The sequence below is a fragment of the Erithacus rubecula genome, assembly GCF_903797595.1.
Source record: "Erithacus rubecula genome assembly, chromosome: 3".
In the NCBI taxonomy this organism is placed as follows: domain Eukaryota; kingdom Metazoa; phylum Chordata; class Aves; order Passeriformes; family Muscicapidae; genus Erithacus; species Erithacus rubecula.
In genome coordinates, this window is record NC_136689.1 from 101562951 (window position 1) to 101589112 (window position 26162).

The 26162-nt window shown below is 40.0% G+C and overlaps 1 protein-coding gene across 1 annotated transcript in view; it reads left to right on the top strand.

Moving 5' to 3' along the window:
- The window catches only part of COLEC12 (collectin subfamily member 12), a 91496-nt gene extending 65770 nt beyond the window's left edge, over positions 1-25726 (top strand). The window contains exons 3-10 of the mRNA XM_079301251.1: positions 9773-9895; positions 15939-16037; positions 18515-19561; positions 20964-21452; positions 21569-21705; positions 22445-22554; positions 24236-24381; positions 25557-25726. Coding sequence (XP_079157377.1) covers positions 9773-9895; positions 15939-16037; positions 18515-19561; positions 20964-21452; positions 21569-21705; positions 22445-22554; positions 24236-24381; positions 25557-25576 — 2171 coding nt within the window. The 3' untranslated portion in view covers positions 25577-25726. The remainder of the gene's footprint in view (positions 1-9772; positions 9896-15938; positions 16038-18514; positions 19562-20963; positions 21453-21568; positions 21706-22444; positions 22555-24235; positions 24382-25556) is intronic.
- Positions 25727-26162: the final 436 nt, after the last annotated feature.

Here is a 26162-nt window from a genome sequence, read left to right on the forward strand (position 1 = left end):
GAGGTAATTTTTATATTAGATTCTTAATTCAGGCAATTGGGAGCATTACCACTAAATCCAGAAAAGAGTGTATAAAGATCTATATATTAATTTGAGGTGTCAAATCTTGATTAATTTTTTCAATTATGCTAATGCCAGCATTTATTGCAGCATTTCAGCTGGAGCATAACAAAACCTGTACTTACAGATACATCTGCAGGTTTGATTTTCTTCATGAAGCTGGGTATACTTGTTCAGTCTCAGGCAGCTATTTTTTTCCTGCTGAAAACGTCATCAAAAGTATCTCCGTATTTTTCCCTAACAAAAAAAAAAAAAAAAAAAAAGGTAAATACTGTTTTTATGCTGTCAAATATGGTTGAAACCCTATTTTGTTCCGTTCTAGTGGGTTGTAGGTGAGAGAAGAAATCCTGATGAGAAGGGCATGCTGGTTGTGCTTATGACTACTGGGTGAAAATTGGTTTAGATTGGTAGGAGCTACAAGAGTTTAAAAGCACACTTTGCTGTCACACATGGTATTTTACAATGCTCTTAAATGAATGACCCGCCTCAGCCATGTCAGGGGTGCATGTGTGCACAGAAACTTACATGGAACAGATGGCTGCCAAATACTTAACTTGGGAAGGCACATAAAAAGTTTAATTTCTGTAGTTAAATGGAATAGCATTTGTGGCAACATCAGTGGATACAGAAATGTTGATTTGTTGTGCATAGCTAGAGTTTCCATTGTTTCTTTGTTGTTTAGAACAGCGATCCAATGTTTTTGGCATTGCCCTTAAATTTAAAAGTTGCAGAAGCTGGTAAAAGAACAGGTGAAAGCTCCCTGTGAAGAGCATCATTTTTGCACCTGTGTTCTGGATAATTTCATCATGTCCTTGCTGAGTGGAACTGCAGCACAGGTGGCTCTGTCATGGGTTTGGCACCTACTACACTCAGGCATGGAGGAGATCGTCTTGCCCTCTTCCAGAAATGTATCTCAAAAGCCACAAAGCATGGAGTTAGCTACTTTTTCTGCCTACCATTTAGCACCATTGTTAAGGTCCCTAACACCTAAATACTGTTATAAAATTAAAGAATCTTAGGTAAAATATACACTTTGGGTGTATCCCCTTTTTTCACCCTTTCAGTCGAATGTAAATTTAATTAAGTTGAAAATTATGTACATTAGGCATCAAATTATATAATCTTAATTAGGATCTATGTATCATTGGCAAGCTTATTTATTTCAGAATGGAAGGCCTGGACTTTGAAAAAAATGGCATTACTTTGCCATTTGGAACAACTCTGAAGGACAGATCCCTTCTGTGACTTGTTAATGCTTTGTTACCTCTGGTTTTATTTAAATCATCGAATGAAATATCTTCAGGTTGTCTTAGGAAGCTGTTTCACAAACCAGAAATCCGGCTTTGATCTCCCTATAGATCTGGCTATATTTCTTCTTGAAAGTCAATCTAAATTCTTCTGTATTGAGACAGATTTGAAGAGGCTCTTTATTGTCATGTACCATGGCTATCATGCCTGTCATTGAACAGGTCTTTAATTCATACATAATTTCTATCTTCTTTTAACTGTTCTAGTTTTTCTCTCATCTTTTGAACAGCCTAATTAGATTTTTGGGTTTAGTTCCAGACACATGCACTGAGTGATCCCTTACTTGATTTGCAGTAACTGAGGACAGACACATCTCTCTTATTCCAGACAGTTGTTTAAAAGCACCAGCACTTTCTGAGGTTTGTTCTGGTTTGAGTTTGTCTTTAAATCTAATAGCCTATGGGATGCTGGACCCTCTGCTGGTGTGATATTCTTACCACATTGTTATGGCTGGACCTTAAGCTTTTGCAAATCCATGATCCTTCATAAAATTTACCACACTGATTCTTCAGCTCTGTTTGTAATACTTCCCTAACATACAGTTCAGATACTCAGCAGTCTTTGCCTACCCTGTGTTGTGGTTGGGCTTTTTGTATCCTTTCAATTAAAATATTTAGTGTTTAATCACAGTAGGACATTGTTTGGTAATACTATATAATTAAATGGTGGTGGTTGTTGAAGTGTATAATTAGGGTTTCTGACAATTCATTGTGATTCTCTGGACTGCTGCAAAGAAGAACAAAGCCAGAGAGAAAATGCTGGCTGGGTTATATAAATAAGTGAGAGATGATGGTCAGGCTGAAAATGAGGTTCTCCCCTCCTTTAATGAAAGGGTTTGTGTACATTACATAGAATAAAGTATTTCTTAGGCTGAAAGCTTTCCAGAGATAATAGTGTTGGCCCTCTGAGGCTCTTTATTATGTCAGATGTGGGATTTTGATTTATGGGAAGTGGCCGCTGCCTCCAACAGGCTCAGTCTGGTGTGTGGAGGAGAATTTGCTTGATGGCCCCTTTGTGCAGAGCTTTGGGCTGCAGTGTGCAGATCATCAAGGGCTGGGTTTTCCCAAGGTGTCCCAGAGAAGGAAATCCCTCATGTTCCCTGAAATACCCATGGCTTTTGGGACAAAGTGCACCCCTTCAATTTCAGGGGATGAGGGGTGAACCCTGCCAACCCCAGCACTGCCCCCTCAGTGTTGAGAGTTGCTCTGTAGAGGTGGGATCATGAAAGTCCTGGTGGAATCTTCGATTTTCTTAAGCCTTAAGGAACAAATCCTCCCTGTTTCTATTTTTTAGGAGTCTAGGAATCTGTTGCTCTCCTAGAGTGCAAGCTGAAAGTCCCACATAATTACATAGCTGGAAGAATCATAGAACACTTTGGGTTCAAGGGACCCTTAAAGTTAGTCATCTAGTCCAAATGCTCTTCAGTGATCAAGGACATCTTCATCAAGATCAGTTTGCTCAGAATCCTGTTCACCCTAACCTTGAATGTTTCCAGGGATGGGATATCTACCACCTCTCTGAGCAACCTGTTCCTGTTTCCCCACACTCATTGTAAAAATCTTCCTTTTCTTTAACCTGAATCTACCTTTTTTTGGTTAAAAGCCATTTCCTCTTGTCCTATCACAAGAGGAACTGCTAAAAAATTTGTCCCCATCTTTTTTATCCTTTTTAACCTTTAAGTACTGCTATAATAAATTCCTTTGAAGCCTTCTCTTCTCCAGGTTGAATAGTCGTGACTCTCTCATCCTGTCTTCACAGAAGAGGTGCTCCAGTCTTTCTGATCATCTTCATGCCCCTTCTCTGGATCTACTCCAGCAGACCCATGTCTTTCCTGTGCTGGGGACCCCAGAACTGTACTCAGGTGGGGTCTCACCAGAGCAGAATAAAGGGGCAGAATTGCCTCCCTGCACTGCTGGCCACGCTGCTTTTGATTCAGCCCAGGATGTGTTTGGCTTTCTGGGCTGCAAGAGCACATTGCCAGCCCATGACCAGCTTTTGTACCAGCAAATCCTTCTTGGCAGGGCTGCTCTTGATCTGTTCATGCCCCAGCCTGTATTGATACCAGGGATTGATTACCCCAACCTTGTACTTGGAAATAAAGGGGCATCAGGTGAATAAGAAATCTTGAATATGAAGTTCAGGACAAAATCACAGGAATTGGTATCACTGGCCCTGGTAGGGGTTGTACAGCCTCACAAGGCACAAATTCTCAGGCTGGGCTTTTGAGGTGTGTTTTCTTCTCTCCAGAGGTTATTTGCACAAGCTGCCAGCTGTGCAGCAGGGCAATCAGATTATGCTGAACACTGTAGAAACCTGTGCCCATAGAGTGGGTTGGGTTGGGTCTATTTATTCATTCATTTTGGAAGAAAGAAGCTCTGTGTCTTGCAGTGTTTACTTGAAATATAGAGTAGCTTTTTCAGCCTGTGTCTTGCTGCCATGCTTCATGATTTTCCACCTGGCATAGGAAAACTGGCACGAGTGAGATGAGTACATACCCACTGCTTAGATTTCAAATTTAGCTGCTTTAATTGCTTCCTAATAAATAACCAGAAACTTTTTCAAAGCAAGCATAGTCGCATTTGATTACAAAACCAGAAGAAAAACTAGCAAATTCCGGAACAAATGACAGCATGTTTGTGCTCAATATTTTTCCCAATGGCATTGTAAAAATCTGATGATTAAGTTAAGCAGGCTGTTGCAATCCACCTGCCCACAAGCCAGCACTGCACTATTTGGGTGAGCATGAGCATTGCCATTGTGGAGACAGGGCTTGCCAAAACTGTGGAATGGGAGAAGGTGTGGACCTCGAAGCAATAGCTAGGAAATATGTAGGGCATCTATTTACATGTAGTTCAAATTACAGCTTTTACAGTGTGAGAATAGACTCTAAACCAAAGACATTAGTTTTATCTCAAAACAATAATTTTAAAAGGCATGAAGCAGTTTCGATTTTTGCCATTTGTGACCGTTATAAAGAACAATTGCTTACTGAAGTAGGCCAGGGTATGGTGCCATCAAATCATCAGTTTGGCTCACTGCAACAAAACCATTCCTGAAGGATCATGGGAATTGTTTTCATGAGGAGTAGTTTAATAACCTGTGACACAATACAAAAGAGAAGACAAAAATCTCACTGTGAATTTTTTTTGGCTGGCTGGATCCAGTAATCTCAAACCTATACAAAGCTATTGTTGTCAAAGATGCTGTTGTCTGCTTTTTCTTAGTGTGCTGATATAATATGCTGGGGTTTTGTCATTACCAAAGCTTCTCTGTAAAAAACATACACACACACATTTTACACATATATTTTAATATAAATGTGTGTGTATGTATATATGAAAACACTTGCATGCCTGAACTTTAAAATCCTCTCTGTCCTATGAGACAAACTTAACTTTCATAATTGTTAATCATGCATGTTAGTAAACACCTACCATCTTACACTTGGGTGCCTGAATTTAAGCACTTACAGCCAGGATCTTCAAAACATTTAGGGATTTAAACATTAGGGATTTAAACCTCATAGGATCACCTACTACTCCTAGTTGCACACAGAATCACAGAATAGTTCATGTTGGAAAGGAATTCCAAGATCATGTAGTTTCTGCCTCCCTGCCATGGGCAGGGGCACCTTCCAGGAAGGAGACCTGAATTACATGTATATAGTTTGCTCAAGTCCCTTTAAATATAGGTATTGGATCCACTGGTGTTTTGAAAACATTAGCTTTGAGAAAACAATCATTTGAAGGCTGCAAACTAGGCTTGCAGTCTTCCTTCTGAAATTCAAGGGATGTTATCTCTTTTCAGTGAATCACACTGGGGAAAACCCCTCCAAACTAATGTATTTTCATTTCCTGCACTACATTTCTTTATCTTATCAGTACATTTCTTGTCAGAGTTTTGAAGGAAACCTTGCATCTTTGTCAAAATTGATTTGCAAGCAGAAATATTATGAGGCCACCTATGATCCTGCAGCCAGAGCCAAGAAAAGAACAGAGAGGCAAATACTTGTAAGAGAATTATTCAGGGAAAAAAAAAAAAGTGTGTGCATGTCATATTCCAGTGTTCAAAGATGTGCTCCTGAAGTGTAATACAGTTGAGGAGTCAGGCATTTTGTAAGGCAGTTACAAAGAGCAAAGATATTTAGTCTCACATTAAAACCATGGAACAAAACAACAACAACAACAAAAATCCCCCAAATAAATAATAAAAAAAAAACCCAAAACCAAACAGCTCCTCCTTCAGCAAAACTTCTTCTTGGAGTCCAAAAGGAATCTGCAGATGTATACCCCCTGCATGAGAACAAAGTCTTCAGTCACTGGAATGCAATGCTATAAAAACAAATACTACAAAGCCTGGTAACAGGGGGATGTCTCACTTGCATATTTTTTGTGAGCATTTTGGTTTGCAGAGAAGGGGGTCCCCAAAGCATGTGAGCCAGCAGGATCTCTTTGTACTAGGTTGCTGTCTGTTTGGCCAGATGTCTTCCCAACAGTGAGGCAGAAAAACCAGCACCCTTATTAAAATAAGTCAGGGATCGGAATGGAAAAAAGCATATGTCCAGTGAAATAAGGCACATTGTGTCCCATCTGATATTTATTAAACATTGATCAAATCAGCAGTGAGAAATGCACGTCATGCGGAAGTGACCCCGGCTCCCTGGGTTTGGAAGTCAGTGACAAATGTCTGGGAGCAGAGCAACATTGAAAACACGTGTACAGGACACAGAGAGGAGTGTGCTGCACTGGGAACATCACTAACAAATGGAGAAGAGCTGACTTCAGCCAAGAATGCCCTTTTGCAGGTTTTATGTTCGTTCTGTCAATGGGATGTGTGTGTAGGGTCTTTCCCCTTCCATTTAGTCTACAGCTTCCTAGATGAGAAGTGATACATCTCCTGGAAGAACTTTTAATTTTAGGTCAGTCATAACATCAAGCAGTCTAGTGGATAAAATTAAATGCCATATTAAAGCCCAAGCATGGGCTCCTTCAAGCCTCAACTCACAGCTTTTGTGGTAAACCTGCATGATTTTATGTCAGCCTGTTGGCATAATCACTGTGTAATCACAGTAAGCATTTTCATCTCCCATTTGTTGTTGCTTAATAATTTGGCAATCACATCTTTTCAAAACAACCTTTGAATAAAAATGTGTCCTCGCAATATGGACTAAATGCATCTGCTATATCAGAATAATCTTATTTGGGCTAGATCCTTAAGCAAAGTAGTGGGGAAGAATAACAGGGCAAGCTGAAGTCAGAGTATGTGCTGGGTGGTCTGGGGAGCCCTGAGTTTACTGTAGTTCATCCCTATACAGAGAGGGTTGCATTCCTGCCTTTTGCCTTTGCATATTTGCATATAGCCTGATACATTTAATTGCTCAGAAAGACGTCAGAATGAGTCTTCCAAATCTTTTCTTCAGGGTGTACTTATATCTTTGGTATTTTTGTAGTAGTTTTCATATGTTTAGTAAACTAGAAAATCATGTGTTACTAGCAGCAGAGTTAAGCACTGCATGTTTGTAATAAAGAGCAAATATAATTGCTCTGAAGGACTTTACTGCATCCTAGGTAAAAGAAAACAAAGGAGCCTGTCAGAGCTCCTTGGCTTTTTACTCCAGCCCTGGACCTGGGTCATGTAAGATGAGGGTAGCAGGGGTTCATTGGCAATCAGATGCAGTTTTAGGCTGACAGGCAGAAAGCCTCAGCAAGGAATGCAATACACAGTTCCAGACAAGTTAGTTAATGGAATCACTCCAGCCTGTATGATCATTTTAGTGTGATGTGCCTGTGTTACTGATACCAACCATGCTGGACTGTTAAAGGATGGAAAGGTCTGGCTTTTGTTGGGGTGCTGTTCTGTTTGAAATACACTGAAACTAAAAGTTCCAAAAAGCCAAAGTGCTGTTTTATTGAACCAGAGGTAGAAAGGGTTGAGACAAGTGAAACTAGATCCCTGTGAAGCACTGGAACATACATGATGCTTGATGCTGAACTGCAATACATCCAGTGACATCAGTGAAGTTTCAGCTCGTTACACTACCCAGGAAGCCGGAGTACAGTGACAGAAAGCAGGTCATGTCATAAAATGAGTAATCTTACTGTGACACACTTATCAAGTGAAACTTTTTCCTTGTGCAATTGCTGCCAAAGGCTTTGTTTTTACTCCTGCCTTTCTCTGTGTTTTGTACCTCTGCACTCCATCATTCTTCCCAGATAAGGATCTAGGCCTGCTTCAATTAACATTAAAATAAGGAGGCTCAAGCTTTCTGATTATCTGTGTGTTTAGAAAGTGAATGTGATGTGAATTTTGACCCCAACTTGTCTTTGCATAAGTGGGACTTTCAAAGACAACCAAATTGGAATCTCAAAAGAAACCTTGCATTTTGGGCACAGGGGCACAATGAGCCCATTAGTACTGGCTAAGACCAGCAAAACAGTGCTCCAGACACCACCAAGTTCTCACTGTGAAATCAGTTCAGTCTCTCAATACCTATTGCAAAGCTCAGGAAACTGCACTTTCCCTTTCCTGCTATTTCAGCAATCAGAGCTTCCTCACCAGAAAACTCTCTGAGACTGTAAACCAAAGAAAGCAATCCAGCCCACGCATCAGGATCCATAAGCAAACCTGACAACTGAGTTATGGATCCTTCACCTTTTCTTTTGTGGTGCAGGAGTTGCCACCCTTCCAAATCCAAGTCTCCAGTAAATGGGCTATGCAACAGCCTGTCTCTGCCAGCTCCTTCCCTTCCCACCTCACAGGCAGAAGAGAAGCCTTTACCCTGTGGAATTTCTTATGTTTACAAGCCTTTGTCTCATTTTCCTGAAGTGTTCTTGAAAAAAGAACGAGATGTTCCCAGCTGGTCTTATGCCTAAACCACAAGGAACCCAAATCTATGACATCACTTTCATCACATGGCAACAGAATGTGATGTCACACCTGAAAAGTTTAGAAAAGAAATGTGATGATGTAATGTGGAAAAGATTGCAAAAGATGCATTTCTGCCTTAGCCATAAGTATGTATGCAGAGAGGATTGAAGAAAACACCTTGTGAAATAAATTTTGTAGAAATCCTCTTCCTCAGTTGCTCCAATATGGTAATCCTTCTTCAAGTACTTTAGGTTTAAAGGAAGTCATTGGACACTGTCACTGGAGAAAGAAATGCAGTTGACTTAACCTATTATGTTGGTCACCTCATCCTCCTTGAACCCAGGGGAAGTGGCCTGTCCTTTTCTCTTAAAAAAAAATGAAAAATAAAAAACCACTCTGCAGAAGGTCATGTGTTTGGAAAAGTAAAATCATCTGTGCATTAGGCCTCAGGAGAAATATAAGTTACTCATAAAAAGCTACAGAGCAAGTTTTGATTAGTTAAGTAATCTGGTACATAGAATTTATTAGAGCTTAAAGTTTTCCTGTGGGACTCCCCTAACAGTACACAAATAGAGGGAAATATCAAAGAAATGCATTTTCTGACACACACAGAAAGTTCCATTAATCCTGGCCTGCTTAACACACGTTGGAAGGATGGATAAATCCTGCCTATTTCTTCCAGCACATCAGTCCAGTTTTCAGGTTTTTACACATTTGTGCTTCTAATTAATAATCCATGCTTCCCATGCCCTTGAGCTATTCCCAAGGAATACAAAAGAGGAAAATTGTTTTCCTAGTAGACTCAAAGATATCAAGGTGTTCTGCAAAAATGTTTAAATATAGAACAGTAAAGCTCTGTTTTCTTTCATCAATTTGAGGCTGTTTCCCTTAAGCTTGTCCACAAAGAGAAATTCACCAGCATTTTTTTTCTGTGTATGAATGGATGGCTGCATCAGTAAAGCACCCCTTCTTTTCTGTGAAATAGTCCTCCAAAATCCCCCAAAAATATGAAAAAGTCTCTCTTGTTGTGGAAAGATAGTGTTTGCATGGTAACTATCTGTGATGATTGTTACAGAGCAGAACTACTCCTACCAGGTTTTCACAATGCCCTTTTATTTCTGTGGCTTTCTTCTGCCAGAACATTTGTTGTTTCCTATTGCCCCCAGAGGGATACCAAATGCTAAGAAAGAGCTGCTGCAGTGTGATGCCTGACAGAGGACATGCTAATAAAGGTTTTATTTCCAAAGTTCACCATAGTCCTGTTAGCACAATCAGAAAATAGCCACCTCTCAGGAAAGCCACAGGTTTTCCAGTGAAGCAGAACTTACTTCTCTTACACATGCTAAAATCCCAAAGTGAGTGTTTCACTGAGCAGATGTTTAACCATCATGGTGTCTTATCCTTGCAACATAGGCAAATATCATCTGCTTAGATAAATAATTTGCTCTTTAGAAAACAGAGGAAAGGAAATGGGGAGAAAAACCCAGCAACGTGTTCTTTGCCATTGTTTAAAATTTCTTTAAATCTTCTGTTGCAGGTATTCAGGAGGGGAGCCAATGTACCAAGTGTAAAAATAACTGGGCACTGAAGTTCTCCATCATTTTATTATACATTTTATGTGCCCTGTTAACAATCACAGTAGCCATTCTGGGATACAAAGGTATGTATGCATTGAGACCAACATTTCACTTTCAGATGACTCTCTGCATTGTCACTTACTAGCTAGCCAGGCAATTTTTCTCATTTTAGCTTAGATATCAGTATTTGAGCAATGTTGACTTTTTGTCAACATAACAACAAACAGCGACTTTAGAATTTCACTTTAAAATAACTATGAAATTTTGAAACTAGATTAGACATTTGAAAGGCAAGTTAAAACAGAATTATCATTCCTCCACCAAGAAGGAGTACTGGAAGGCACAAAGCTGTGTAACTTATGCAACAGCCAGGTATATCTTACTATTTAATTAATATTAATTAATATTTATCACAGGAATAAAATGTAGTATAAATATTATTTTAAAACATCTGGAAGGAGAAAAATTAAAGCAGGAGGTGCCAGTGTATGATTATCCACAATAATTGTAATGAACAAAAACAGATGCTTTTAACAGTAATTTCAATGATTCTGGTAGTTGAGCAACCCAGTAATGGAGAGAATTTCATTAGTGCAAGTCATTGGTTGGGTACATTGGGAAACATGGCTTAAAATTCCCATAAATCCTTAGCACTAATTAACTGTAGCCATTTAGGCATTCATAGAATTTTTTATGTAGATACCTGCTTATTATGCAGTTACAGTTATAATAAGTTAAAAAAATAAGATGTGAATTTCTGGTATGAAAAGGAAGGTGAACAACATCATTGTGAGCATTATAACAGGGCATCATAGTTTGTTGCAGAGAAAACCAAACTAGCTCTAAACTACCTGTCTGAGTAGCTCTGAGAGTAGCTTCAGAACCCTTCCAAGGAGCTGGGTAAATATTCATGTGATTAGCATGCAGTGTGTCCTGTGCTGCCAACAGCTGCACTCATAGCAGAGCTGACATCACCTCTGGTCCTTTGCCAGGGAAAGAAAAGGAAATTGTCGAAATAGAAAGGATAAATAATTATTTAAGAGGATTTGGCACAATTTTGAGAGGGAGAAAATTAAAACTATTTGGTTTAGATGAAAGATTTGTCCAGGGAAAAGAGAGAATGTGAGGAACAGATAGAGAGACTTAGGTAATCCTGTTTCATGATAAAGCAGACAGAAGGTGGCAAATTTACATCAAACATGAAAAAAAATGCAGTATATCTATGTGAATACATCTCCTGAAGTAACTGGCCTCTGGAAGTCAGATTTTGAGGAACAAAAACATTTCCAGGATTAAAAAACTTATTCTTGATCTATAAATATAAGATCATTTGGTCACATGGATGGGGAGGGGGGGGCTTTTGCAGATATAAATCTGCAGAGATCTGCTTACATCAGGTGAGAATGGGATCTTCCCAAACTTAACCCAGCCACTAGCAGAATTTCCTTCAAGAGTTTTACATAAGGCTGCCAGTTCTGGGGCTTCCCAGAGGACCCAGCCCTCACTCAGCATCAGTTGCAGAGTATCAAATTGGAGACTACTGCTCTTTATCTTGCTTTGGCAAATGGAAACTGCCCAGAAAACTTTGGGAGAAGGAATTTGTCTTCCTCATTTTGATCTTCTCTGTGGGTGCCCTTAGCACCAGCTTTTCCCCAGGCTTTGCTCTCTTCTTGAGGCTCAACAAAGAAGGCTTTGCTTCACACATTTGTGAACTTCTTTCTTTAATGAGGAGTCACTCACCAGGGATGAGTCTTTCTGTCATAGCACCAGCAAAACACAGCTATCCAGGAAAAGAATTCCCTTATCCACAAATAAATGTAAAAAGTACTGTAGCAAGGTGGATAATGCATACCTTGCTTGCAGACCCTAAGACATTTTGGTGACCACTGCTCCACTGCTCACCAGCTTGGTGTCTGCAACATTTGAATGCCAAGGAAAAGAGGCAAAGAGACAAAATGCAAGTATTTCAAGTACTGAATTCAATTATTCCTTCTGTAACAGCAAGCAGCAAATGGTCATATATCAGGTATTAATTCTGCTCTGTGTACCTGCAGTTTAGGAGCTTTGTCTTCAGGGTACCCACGTGCTAATTTAGAGAGAAAATATAAGTTAGATAAAACCCCAGCTGACAATACATATTCAAATTAATCACTGCAATTTTTGATTGTTGAGAAGGGATTAGGCCTTAAAGGAAGAACAAAACTCAGAATACAAGTACAGAGTTCTTGAACTTTCCTCTCTGTATCAGAATTTGGCTTGTCCTTTTTACTGCAATATTACACTGAAAGAAGGAATTCTGCTGGCATCAGGGATTCTTTCAGTCTCTTAGCTAAGTTTCCATTAAATTTGCCTCCCACACTTATGTTTATAAAGCCCAAAACTACTTTTAAAACTTTCATTTCCTACATTGCATTTAAATATCCTTTGTGATTTAAAACGTTAAAACTACTAATCAGTGGATTAAATATGGCAAGCAAAGAAGTAACTCAATGGGAGGCAAAGTCAACACAGAACAAACCTCCAAACTAGTGGTAAAAATTACGTAGTATGTTGAAGAAACCTGAAACCAAAACATGAATGAATAACAAGGAAACCAAACATGAAGGAATAACGAGGCAAGTTTAGTATTCTTTTGCTTTGAGAAGACAAATTATTGTTTAAAACACTAAAAAAGCAATCTTTAACTTTTGCACAGACTTTATTAAATTAAATTAAAAATACAAAGTTATAATTTTTCTGGCACCAGCCAGTGTCAGATTGGTCTATTGAAGATGAATGATCTTCCTGTCACTCATCCCAGTAAGGGAATGATTGTAGCTTGAATTTCTGGTAGTTTTTATTCTCTAGTCAGTCCTTGTTTTTAAGTTTCTCGAGTAATGCCCACCATGACTTTCATTTACTTCTTTTATCTGTCTCCCAAACATAGTTTGCCTGCCATTCCCTGGGCCAACATATCATGGTGAGATGGCACATTTTGTCATAGTGGCTCTGATGCAGACAGTCCTCACTGTTTTGGTCAACAACTACTTGAAATTTTGGCTTCCTTAAGAGGATCTTCCACATTTTCTACTGTGATTTTGTCAGAAAATGAGATGGCAATGCAGAGAGACCAAGCTCTGAATTAAGGTGAAAGTTAACCAAAACAAATTAATACATACACAGCTCTGCCTTTTTAAGAGCAGGCAGATTGTTGGGAGCAGCAGAATGGCCTTTTGTGTGGGATACTACAGCTGATCTGCCTGATTGCCTTTTTCTGGAGAAAGTGGAAAATGGCTGTTCAAGTCTGGAGCACTCACTAGAGTCTGACTTTCACTTCTGAGAGTGTTCCACATGCTCACCTGCCACTGAAGGCTCCATCCAGAGATTGTGCTGCTACCAAGAAAGGAAAGACATTCCAAATACCAGGACAATCAGTCCATTTGACCTCTTTTAACATCAAGAGCAACAAAACCCAGCATTGGCCTCTCACTACTCATTCTCTCCCAAAATCATCCTTTCCATTTGCAGGGCAATAGCAAGAAAAGCAAATAAGCTACCACTTGCTTTGGGAAGGAGTTTGGGCTGGGGATCAAGTTCCTCAAACCCATGGATTATTTGAGGCTAAGATCCCACCCCAGTATAAAGCAAATACATGCAATGGTTTATCTATGGGATGGCAGCTTAGCCCTTGAGCTAACCCTGCAGTCACGTTTGCAGAGACCTCCTATGTTTCTGCTGCTAGAGTTGGGTGGTTTGGGGTTTTTTCACTTTGAAGAATGAAAATACCATGTGCTGTTGTATAATTACTTCTGTTCAGTCTCATTTAACTGCCAGATAACTGCTCATTGATAGGATTACTACTGTTTTCATTTGCTTTGGACTCTTCAGGGTTATATTTTAACTCAAGCTTCCAGCATTAGATTTCATTCAACCATGAAAACATATTTGTTATATGGTAGTTTAGTTTTACAAACTTCAGATCTGAAGTACAAACTGTCATTCATTTGGACAGCAAAAGGAAGAAATTACATTTTTCATTTAATTACTGATAATGAATATTCATTTGCCCACTCCAAGTGTGTTGTGTAACTGGGGAAAACAGTTGAATATTACACTAAATCTGAATTAACAAGAGCCATAGTGACATGTGACATTGCTAGTCAAGGCACAGGTTCAGTAGAAACACTTGAATTAGGCCTGCTTTTTAAATTCAGATGATTTCATAAGGTCCCTCTAAGTGCCTGGAGTGAGCCATACCCTGGTAGTGATGATCTACAGACAAAGGAGAACACCACAGACTGAACAAGGAGCCGTCTAGAGACAGAATGAAAATCCAAGTCCTCACTCTCACTGTATGTGATGCAGAAGTGTATACATGCATCAGTGGAGTGTCAAAAGTAGCTGAAAGACCTTTGCTGATCTGGGCTCCTGCCTGCAAGACAGTAGGGCAGGACAAACAGAGAATCAGCTCTGGCTTCATTTAAGAAAGATGGCATATAGCATTTTGACAAGCTTAATGGGCAGAAGAACCACTGAAAAATTAGTGCTATAATGGGGAGAAAAAGGCTTTCTAAAGCAGAAGATATTGAGCAACTGTCCCTCTGAAAAAGCAAAGCCATTATTGTAGCCTGGGTCTGGTGTTTAGCAAGCCATCTGTCATCATCTCAAGTACAGAAAGCCACACTCTGACTGCACACACAGTGTCTCTTTTTTGCTGGCTTGTTAGCAGCCTGGAAAGGAGCAGGCAGGTAATTCACCACAGGGTGACCCTGAGACTTTTTCTCTGTTTTAACTCCTCAGTGCTGTTGCATCAGATAGTCTTGGTCTGTTTTTCTCAAGTTGGTTTTGGGGAAGGAGCAAAAGCTTTCTACATAACTGTGGTACCCAGAATCAGAAAAACAAATGCAGAAGTTAATAAAGAAGGAGCACAGACTACCCTTTAAAGGTCTCAGATTCATGTGATCACTCATGAGCAGCAAAAGATCCCTACATTTTCACTTCTTGTGAAAACCCAAATCTTTACATAGTAAAAATTTTTAAGAGACTCTTTCCTAGCTGCAGATCATTTCACAGACAGAAAGAGTCAGGGACACTCCTACCCCACACAGGTTTACAGAGCCTCAGAACATGGGAAAAACTTTATTTCTTCTGTTTGAAAGCTGGAGCTGGCACAATAACTCATGTAGCCTCTCCCAGGGTTGTTACAGACCCATTCTGCTCCCAGTGTAGCAAAAGGACTAAATAATCTCATGATGAGAAGCAATTTCTACCCCTAGTTGTGGCTTGAATACAAAAGGCTATTAGACAAAGTTTGGTGTGAAAGCTGTAGGCTACCTCTAACCTTGCAAACATTTCACATTTTTGCCACTGGAAGCCACCCAGGCTGTTGGTTTGTTGCTCAGCTTTTTCCATTCCCCTATTAATTTCATCAAATAATTGAATGCCTCAGTGACAAGAAAAGTACTCAGGCATTACAAAATAAAGGACACATGAGTCATAAATCTGCACTTCCTGAATGACCATCCTTTCAATCTTAATGAGGCAGAATAATTTCAAGACTGTTTTGAGTGATCTGTACCATTATCAATATGTTTAAACCCCCTGAAATGTTTAGTAGTTACTATCTCGGTCCTAAGTTTGCTATCCAGGTGACAACTTCTAATGATGAAGAGGCATAAAAAAAAGAAAAGGTTTTTTAAGGCGAAACAGCTCATAGGAAAATTAATGGAAGTCTTCTTTCACACATCTAAGCCTTTAGCAATCAGTTTTCCTTTGCCACACAGCACTGTGCTTGAAGCATGGAAATATTGTTAAAAGAAAAGACTTTGTGAGGAAAACCCACAAAGAGGGATTTCCTCATTCAGAAGAAAGATTGCTCATGGGAGAAAAAAAAAAAAGTGTTTAGGGACTTCTGGCAGACTGAAGAAGTAGAAGAATTTGGGGTACACCAGCAGATAGGAGCTCATCCTTCCAACATTTCACAGAGCAACAGCAGAGTGCAATGGCAAGCAAGACAATTTTAAGGTGTTTTCTTTTTTACTGTTTGGTGTCAGTGATATGGGATTTTGTTTGCTTGATTGTTTACTAGTCTTTTTTTCATAATTTCCCTCTTCTGCTTTCCATAACATACTGTTCTCTCTTCCCTAGTTGTAGAAAAAATGGACAATGTGACAGGTGGCCTGGAAACATCCCACAGAAGATACACAGAAAAGCTCACAGAAGTGGAGAGTGATCTGAAGAAATTAGGTAATCTACACACAAGCAAATCCCCTTTGTGCTATGGACCTGGGGTGTTCTCCTGGCAGATTGAGGCAGGAAATTTGTCTGAAAAATCTCTGACTATGACAAGATAGAGCACTTCCATTCCAGTTACTCAAGTACTTGGGAAAGTACTTAAAACTAGTACAGATAAGCTCTACTTAGAAGAGCATTTTAAGAATACTTCAAAATTTATAGTTCTCACTGAAGTCACTCTGAAAGCATTTATACTTTAATAAACAGACACTTAAATGTTGTCCTCAGGACAAAATCTTCTCTGAGGCAGGGATGTAAAACATAGCAGAAGCTGTTCTACAGCATGAAAGATTCTACATAAAATGAGCACTTTTCACCCAGTCATCTTGGTGCTGTTTTAGCAATTAGGATTCAAAACTGAAGGCCATCTTATGAGGTACACAAATAATTAGCAATTCAAAATTCTTATGTTTGAGGCAAATGTATTACTTCCATAAATTGTTTATTGATCATCTATGGGAATAAAGGATATAGATTGTTATCTGTTTGGGTCTCCCAAGTGTTATCAAAGTTCTCAATTTTCAGGAAGATGTGAAAAAATAACTTTTTAAGTGTACATTTTTACTTTTCTCCTTATACATAAACATATAGTTTTTTATTGTAGAAGTATTAATCTGCACATATATAGATGTGATTCTTGAAATAAATTTTTTCTAGTTTTGTAAACCATATATTGAGACATGTATTTCTAGGAAAACTTCCTTGCTGGCAGCTTGATTATAAATTTTTACAACCTTTTTCCCTCAAAAAGGAGCTGACTTCTAAACTATTTGCACATTGCATTTAGTCTGAAGATGTGAGGTAATTCAGTGACATGTTCTTTTACTGACACAGAAGTAAATGTTGCATTTTTAAAGCTCATGCAAACTTTTGGATTCCATTTGGGTTATTATATTATGCTGATTAAATTTTCATGACTTAGAGCACCTTTGCTTCTTTCCTGCCCATGCATTTTTACACTCTGCTGGATGGATGGTCAGCGAGATGCTCAGGATCATAAGTTCCCACTTAAGTGGACTTGCCATGGAGGAAGTTAGGAAAGTTCTGTAGCAGTTTGAGTAGGGGACATAAAAATAGAGAAGTTCTGTAGGGCCAGAAGCATAAAAGCATGTGGTGAATGAAAGACAGACCTTCAGGGATTAGTTGTATGTGGACCTGGCAGTTGTCAGAGCTGTGTGAGGAACACAGTATAATTTGAGCTATAGCCAAGAGGTAAACACAGAGTCAGAGCTGAGAGGATCTGGGAGTGAGAGAAGTGGCAGGGAGAGGAGCTGTGCTCAGGAAGATGTCTGTCTGCAAAAGACGCCATAAACACTTCAGGCTGAAGTCTCACAAGCCATCATTTGACATTTGCCATCATGACTCATTCAATCACACCAGACAAAAGCACCATACACAGCTGTATTCACTGTAATTTACGAAAACCATACTGCTCTCTCTTGGCATCATCTGAAATTATGGACTTCAGACTGTCTAATTCATAAATATAGCTACACTTAGATGAGGACAAAAATATATGGACTGTGAGCAGGATAGTGAAGTGATTGAGGTCACACAAGGGAGTCTTCTCTGAAATCAAGTGTTGACTGCTTATTTCCTTGGTTTCTATGTCCTGGATGATAGGCTGTGCAATCTCAAATGCTTTATCATACTTGGACTAGCTTCTTGAAGTATTCCATAGGGCAATGTAAGCACAAGCAGAGGTGTTCCTCAAATATTAAAGGTTTTGCCTTCCTCAAACTTAGAACATGAGGAAACAATAATGGCAAAATAAATGTCATTAAAAGCAATAGTAATGTATTAGAGAGAAAACCAGAAATATATCTTATCCTGACATATCTGAAGTAACCTACTGGCAAAGCTTTTGTCTCTAACCCTGATTGCTTTAAAATAAGTATGCGAACTTACTTAAAACTAACCCCAAGATTTTAAATATTGGAACTATGTGTACTAAATCACAATCAAGGTATTCTGTCTGCAATGAAAAGAAAGAAGAAAACACGAAGAGATAAACTTCTGAGCTTTCAGTAAAATCCAGTTTTAACTTCAAAACCTACACTTGCTGATACCTGTTTAATGCTTTGAATTCTGTTTCCCATTCAGTTTTCATTCAGAACACAGCATTACTGGACTGCATGTACTCATCACTTTCTAACCATAGTTTTTCCCATTTGTGATGACAGAATAACCATTTTGCTCTCCTCAGCGAGACACAAGGTCTTCATCAATTCTTCTTTGCTTTTTTCTTGGTCTAGAGGCAGAACTTTACTTAGTTGTTTCTCTTTTCTGGAAAAGATAGTATCAAAATTCTTCTGAGCAGTTTGACAACCCGACTGGTCTTAAAATACACTGTGCTGTTTTATATGGTGTTTTAAAAAAAGCCATAAAGCCTTTCCTTTGTTTTTTTTTTTTTTTTTCCTGTACAACAGATGATCAAGCTGGACAAAAAGCCTTGAATACTAACACTGAGCTGTCCAGCTTCAGATCTGACATTCTGGCTCTTCGTCAGCAACTTCATGACATTGCAGAGAAAACTACCAGAAACAAAGATACACTGGAGAAGCTGCAAGAGTCTGGAAATGTATTAGATGATAGACAGAATCAAATGAAAAGTGCCTTAGATAGTAACTCTTTCATGATCATCAGTGTCAATAAGACTCTTCAGGCATATACTGGGTATATCAACAATCTTCAACAAGACACAAGTAATATACAAACAAACCTTCAAAGCCAAGAGCATTCTCATAATGTGATCATCATGAGCCTGAACAACTTAAACCTGACTCAAATACAGCAAAGAAATCTTATCAGTGACTTACAGAAGTCAATGGAAGATACAAGCTCGGCTATTCTAAGAATCAGGAATGACTTCCAAAATCTGCAGCAGGTTATCCTTCAGGCCCGGAAGGACACTGACTGGCTTAAGGAGAAAGTACACAATTTACAGGCTTTGGCTGCCAACAACTCAGCAATGGCAAAAGCCAACAATGATACACTTGAAGACATGAACAATCAGCTCAACTCCTTCAGTGGGCAAATGGAGAACATCACCACCATTGCCCAAGCCAACGAACAAAGTCTAAAGGATCTCCAGGAACAGCATAAAGGAGATGAAAACAGAACTGCTGCCAAATTCAGCCATCTAGAAGAAAGATTCCAGGTCTTTGAAACTGATATAGTCAATATCATCAGCAATATCAGCTACACTGCTCATCACCTACGGACACTGACGAGCAATCTCAATGAGGTCAGGACAACTTGCACGGACACCTTAAGTAAACACTCAGACGAGCTGATTTTTATGAACAGCACGCTAGCCAATATTCGCATAGACTCTGCATCTCTCAAGGTGCAACAAGATTTGATGAGATCAAGGTTAGATGTTGAAGTTGCCAATTTGTCAGTAATCATGGAAGAAATGAAGCTGGTGGATTCCAAACATGGCCAGCTCATCAAGAACTTCACTATTCTACAAGGTATGCAGCTTCCCTAAAGATGTGTGTGTGCTGAATTCCTGCTTGCATAACTTTTTTAGTTCTGTGGAAGTTCACACTGGTACAGAGTCCTGGGGTTTTCCATTATCTAAACTTTGGCAATGTATGTGTAGCTTGAACTTTCTATACTAATTTTTCTATGCCTTTTTTACATAGATAAAATGGAGATGTTACGAAAGAAGGTTCTGACTTAGCAAAATTTTATTCTGTCTGACTGAGTGACTGGATCTGCTTTTGATTTAGTTTCTAAAATAAGCGAGTGAAGGTGTGGAACCTCAAGAAACCAATCCCCAGTAAAGAGGAAATGGCTAAAAAATATATGTTGGACTATTCCCAGAAAGGTCCGCCCTTGCTGAAAAACAAGTTGCTATTTCACTTTAAGCCAGTTGTTAGTCTGCCAGAAAACATCCTACTTTGCTTAGTTTTTAATCCTGGGATACTTTATTTTCTCCAGAAATAAATAGCATCAGGTTTAGGAGGTTTCTCCCAGCCAAATGTTATCCCAAATGAAAAGAGCACTCATATTTCCAATCAGATGTGAACCAGCACAAAACTCTAATCACAAATATAAATCCATTGTTCCAAATAAACTAAGGCTGTGTTAAAGCCCAAGATTACATGTCAGTAACCTTAACCGTTCTCGTTTCAACCAGGCCTAAATGATTCCAGCTTGGAAATCTATCTCTGGAGGAGTTTGAGTTATGTAGATTGGTGATGGGGGTGGGAAGGTATTGACAAGGGATTTGCTCATCCATGTGCAGAATCCCAACTTGTTTTGTTGTTTATTGCTGTCATAGTATTGCCATTTCCTGTCGTGGGTTATTGTTCCCTGTCCCAGTAGAGCTGGCCCATTTGCAGCTTCTGCTCTTCCCCACAGTTGGCCTTTTGCTCACTAGCCATCATTTTGTCTCTGTTGGACACCCTGTTATTGACAGACCAACAAGCAGGATCAGGAGGAAAAGCCCTGGGTCTAAGAGCAGAGAGATGAGAGTAGAAAGAGAAAGGAGCATGGCAGAGTGAGGGAACCACCAACACACAGGACAAATGTATAAATTCATATAGAGTAGGGCACAGAGTTTTGCAGGGACTGGCACCTTGGCTGGTCACCTGGGGCACAGTGTCACTGTCCAGTTCACATGACTGGGTGTATCAGAGTGTTCTCTGTATCCTGTGCTTTGTGGAGGTCAAGGAAAGAACAGCAGTATATACAGGGCCTGGAAAGCAGCTGCACTATTACAAGCACTGATGAGAACAGCTGTTAGCCCTGTCTCTGTGTTGTTAAACACCAATGGTGCTGGTCTGAGATGTGTTAAGCCCACCCCACATGTGCTTTTTGTTTTGTTTTCTGTGCATATCCCCACTTTGCATGCTTACATTGTTTCAGGCCCTCCTGGTCCAAGGGGACCCAAAGGTGACAGAGGCCCTCAAGGTCCTCTTGGCCCCGCTGGCCTAAAAGGACAAAAAGGAGACAGAGGAGAGCCTGGACCACCAGGACCTGCGGGTGAGAAGGGCCCACCTGGGCCAGCCGGGCCACCAGGAGAAAAAGGAGGGAAAGGTTCAAGAGGATCGCCTGGCTCCAAAGGTCAGAGAGGTTCTCCTGGCAAGACAGGTCTGCCTGGACCAAATGGAGACCCAGGGCCACCAGGACCACCAGGCAAGGATGGTCCGCCAGGGCCTCAAGGCCCACCAGGGTTCCAAGGCCTGCAAGGAACAGTGGGAAGCCCGGGGTTGCCAGGACCACGAGGAATGACTGGACTGCCTGGAGTCCCTGGGCTGCCTGGTCCGAAGGGCCCACCTGGCCCGCCGGGGCCACCAGGTCCAGGGATGCCAATGGCACTGCAGAGTGAACCTACGCCCGTACCCGAGGCTAATGGTAAGCCACCAACACACTGCATGCTCTAGTTTGGGTTCCTCCATTTATTACTGGCCCTATTACTGCTCCCTTGAGTCACCAATAACAGGCTTGACACAAAAAAATTCACATCACAGGTTGTTCTCCCCACTGGAAGAACTACACGGAAAAGTGCTACTACTTTTCGATTGAAAGAGAAATTTTTGAAGAGGCAAAATTGTTCTGTGAAGAGAGAGCATCACGCTTGGTTATCATCAACAACAAAGAGGAGCAGGTAATTGCCTTCTCTTGCTCTTTTTCAAGGAGGGAGTTTGAAGTTGTTTAACACGTAGAAACGGCAAGATAGTGGGAAGCTGAGAGCACCATGAATTCATGTAGTAGAAGTAAGCACATTTATTGACTCATTAGAATTGTGTCCACCCTCTGCATGATCAGCAGCTTCTCCCTGTGCAGAAGGGTAGTCTGAGCAGAACTGATACTGACCCTGAAGGTGGTTGGGACAGAGCAGTCAGAAAACCTGGTGAGAATTGTAGGAACTTTGAACCTTTAAAGATGGAATCCATTATGCCTTATGTACAATCAAAATATTTTTTGCAGCAGTGAATATAATTTAATTTTAAATTATCTGGTTTAATACAATAGCCTAGGACTAGTATGACCCAAAAGTATCTTTATTCTAACTCTATTTTTAATACTATTCAACATGGCAGTGGGGATGCCAAGATACAATTCCTTACTCTTTGGGGTTTTTTCAATTTGTATCTATAAGATATTAGCTGTGACTTTATGTCAACCTAATTTTCATGCCTAGCTATCTCTGCTCTGTTGCAAACACTGAAAGGGATTCTAGTCTGGGAAAGGGGTCCCAAGGCCAACTCCTGAAACATATCTTCACCTTAGAAAAATTTCTCTGGCTCTCCCTGTTCTGGTAACAAGAGGTTTATGAAACCAGTGTAGTTTATTGGCTCCAAAGACCCTTGTCCTTGTTATGGACTAAGATCTTTCTTTCACAGCAATGGATAAAAAGGCAGATTTTTGGGAAAGGCAGCTTCTGGATTGGACTAACAGATTCAGAGAAGGAAAACGAATGGAGATGGTTGGATGGATCCTTGCCAGTTTACACGTACGTAAATAAAAAGCAATGCTACCACTCTAGCTGACACTTCTAAAAGCAGCATCTAGAAATTATCTAATGAATCCAGATAGTTATAGATGCCAATAATTCAATTTGTTACTGAGGGTTCTTTCTCTCTGCCTTCTCCATGCACAAGAATTCCTTTCCTTGCCAGGAAGAAAACTGAATGTTGAATGAAAGAATCACATAACTACGCAGCACAGTGTTTTTTGCCAAAATTTTTTCTTCTGACTTTTATTACGACATTTAGATGGACAGCACAGTTTTACTGTTTTGGTTTGAGTTTTCCTTATTTGCATTACAACTGGCTATAAATAGAGTACTCATTCTGATAAAAAATGACCAGTCTTTAGATAAAGCCCAAATCCAAGTGGAAAGCATTCAACATAAGGAAAATGCATGAAATTAGGGCGTCTATACTTTGGCCAGCTGAGAACTGAATTGGCAGCTTTCCAGGAATCCTAGGGCTACACCTAATTTGTCCTAAATGGAACAGATTGCAACCACCCAAATTTTCAATACTGAGGAGTAGACTAAAGAGTTTATAGATATGAACATGCTGTGCTTCAGAAAAACAGGCTACATAGTCAGTCAGATGTTATGAAATGATTAGCTGTGATCTCATTGCTGTTCATTTAGATGAAAAACATGGGAAAAGTCAGATTAATTTGAAAGGAGCCGTAATATTTTCCCCTTTCTCTCTTTTCCCGTTTCCATTTTTCTTTCTCTTTATGGCAGAACTGTGACCGAGCCTACTTAAGGCACTGCTTTTAGTAGATTTCCACTATACTGGGGTTTTAGGTGCTCTGTCGTAACCTCAGAGCTGTTGATTACAGATTTTCGGTGTATTTCATTATTTCTGGAAAGCTGTGTGTCCTCCCAGGTGCCTGGTTGACACTGTGTCAGGCAAGCATGTTTTTTAGCTGAGCATGGACTGTGTCAGCCAGCAATCACAATCTCCCTTCAACAACCTGTTTCTTCAGGAAAATGGAGCTTTTAAGTCCTGAGTTTGGAAGTGTTTCTCACTCATTAAACAAAAACAGGATGAAGAAACACTTGCTGCCAGAGTTTTTTACTTGCTATGTTCAATTTTGCCATCAAAGCTAATGACCTCAAAAGATGTGTGTAAATATACTATGTGCATTTCTTAAAACTCAATAGAATTCCCTTCCCATCTGTGCACGTGTCTCTAAAACACATGGATCTTTGCTGTTCCTTCCAATTTGCCCACCTTTGGTGCAGTCAGAGGGCTGAGTGCCTTTGCAGGGAACAAGGGCAGGCTGTTGCCCTCTTGGCAGTACCTCTGAGCCCTGTGGGCTCTTCTCAGTCCCATCTGCCAGTGGGAATGCAGTGTGCAGGTTTTGCAGGCTTGGAGCAATGCACATGGAGCATGGAGCACTCCCACTGTGTGTGCATGTACACTCAGAAACTAAAATAAAGTTCATTGGTCTAAATTTAGGTCTCTGAGTTTTGGCAGCCTGAGGCCGAATAGATTCCCTTCTCTGTAACACATCTGTTTTCCATTTTCAGCAAGAGTCATGTATTGTTTGTTTCAATGTGTATTTCCCGTTCAGAACAGATCTCATGATGTTTTCGTTAATTTTTCGTGGTGAAAACCTGCCATGTGTGCTGTGTTGTGCAATCATATCTCTTGCTTTTTTGTGGAAAGAAACTGGAAAACTGGGCAGCCTGATAACTGGAGTCACGGGCACGGGCCAGGGGAAGATTGTGCCGGGTTGATCTATGCTGGGCTCTGGAATGACTTCTACTGTGAAGATGTTAACAATTTCATTTGTGAAAAAGACATGGACAAAGGTAAGCAAGGTCCTGGTTTGATTATCTCATCTTGCCCATAGTAAATGTCCCACAGCTAGAGGTGAGATCTTGGCTAAATGCTACAGCAGTACCTTGTTGAGGAAGAGTGGGAATCACATGTGGAGCACTTCTACTCAGATCCAGATGCAAGTGCTGGATTTATTGCACTTGGAAAAAGCAGCCTCGAAGCTGGGTATAACCATGGCATCCTCAGCATCTTGACCATTTCCTGTAGGCTTCACAAATGCCTAAAATTTTGGGCATGATTTGGTACGTGCTCCAGATCCTACCCACTCTGGAAGGTGTCTTTAAAGGGTCAGTGGCCACAGAATGGGGAAAGCCAGCCTTAGGGTGGGTCAGGAACCAGACTTCAAAAACCAAAAAGACTTTGTTTTGAAAGTTGTGCAATAGGAAGCACTTGGCGACTGCTAAGAAGTTCCTAAAATTCCCATCACTGCCAGGAGATGTCCCATGGGACTGAGAAGCTGGGTCCGTAGGCCATAACCATCTCATCTGTTGCAGCTGGAGTGAAGGACTCATAAACTGCCAGTGTGGCCCAGCAGTCAGCCAGGTGTTTGCCACAGGGCAAACATATCTTTCTGTTGACACAGGCATTTCTGCAGGAGCAGAGGGCAGGTGGTTCCCATGGCTGCTTAGAGCCCGGCCCCATCATCGCAGAACGTGGTCAAAGCTGGTGTTTGTGTTCATGGTGGGGCTCTGCCTGAAATGTTATCTCCTCCATACAACCTGTTTAAACATTGCTGTGCCAAGGGTGCCTGGCTCCTGCAGTTGGAAACTTGTCGGATGAATTTCAGTAAAGGCAGACATAAATGTCAGCTAGAGCCAAAATTACATCCCACCAGTCCCCTAAGACAAAACTAAGTGCTGAACAAGCTTTGTGTGTATAATTCTGTTTGGATGTCCAGAGTGAAAGACCATTTGTAAGTAACAATATGATTTAACCTGGTTTTCCTACATACATTTGTTATTTTAAGAAAACTTCAAGATTTACAAATATTTTTCCTCCAGGACTTACAGGATCTGAATATGAGTCCGCTCACATTTTTTAAGTACCTTGATCTCTGTAAGTTTTCTTTTTGGAAATTTAATCTTCACAGGCTTTTTACAAGATTTTTTTTTTCTCTTTGTTTTTCTTTTTTTCTGTCATACTATAGGGCAAATTCTTGGTGTGTAATAGGCTGTGACTTTACAGATACCTTCGTATTAAGGAAATTTATGTAAAGAAGAAGAAAATCCTGAGAAAGAGCAACACTGACTTCCAAAATTGAAAAAAATATGAAAACAGAAAAAAAGCAAGCACTGAAAACTGATTTAAAAGCATCAAGGAATTCAGCAGTAACTCTTCTCCAGCATCCTGCAATTATTTAAGGCCTTTCGACCCTCAGCGTCAGGAAATACTGTTGGACTAATTCTGTTTTAGATTTTCTTCCCAATCAGTAACCACATCCATAAACAGCTTGTGTCTTCAGAGAAAAGACATTCTGTCAATCTGAGTAAGATTGTTGGTCACTCATATAGAAAAACATACAAAGCAACTGTGTAAACAGTTGCTTCATTTGCTAAAATCCCAAATGTAGGAAAATTATACAGATACACGAATATATAGATTTTATATAAATATATATATATAGTCCAACTCTTATCAATAATATGGAATATACTTTTAAGAGCTTTTAAAACTTTGTATTTTTGTACAAAATATTTGCTTTTTACAATTGTTCTCTTTTTTTACTGACTTTTTTTACAAATATAGTGCACAG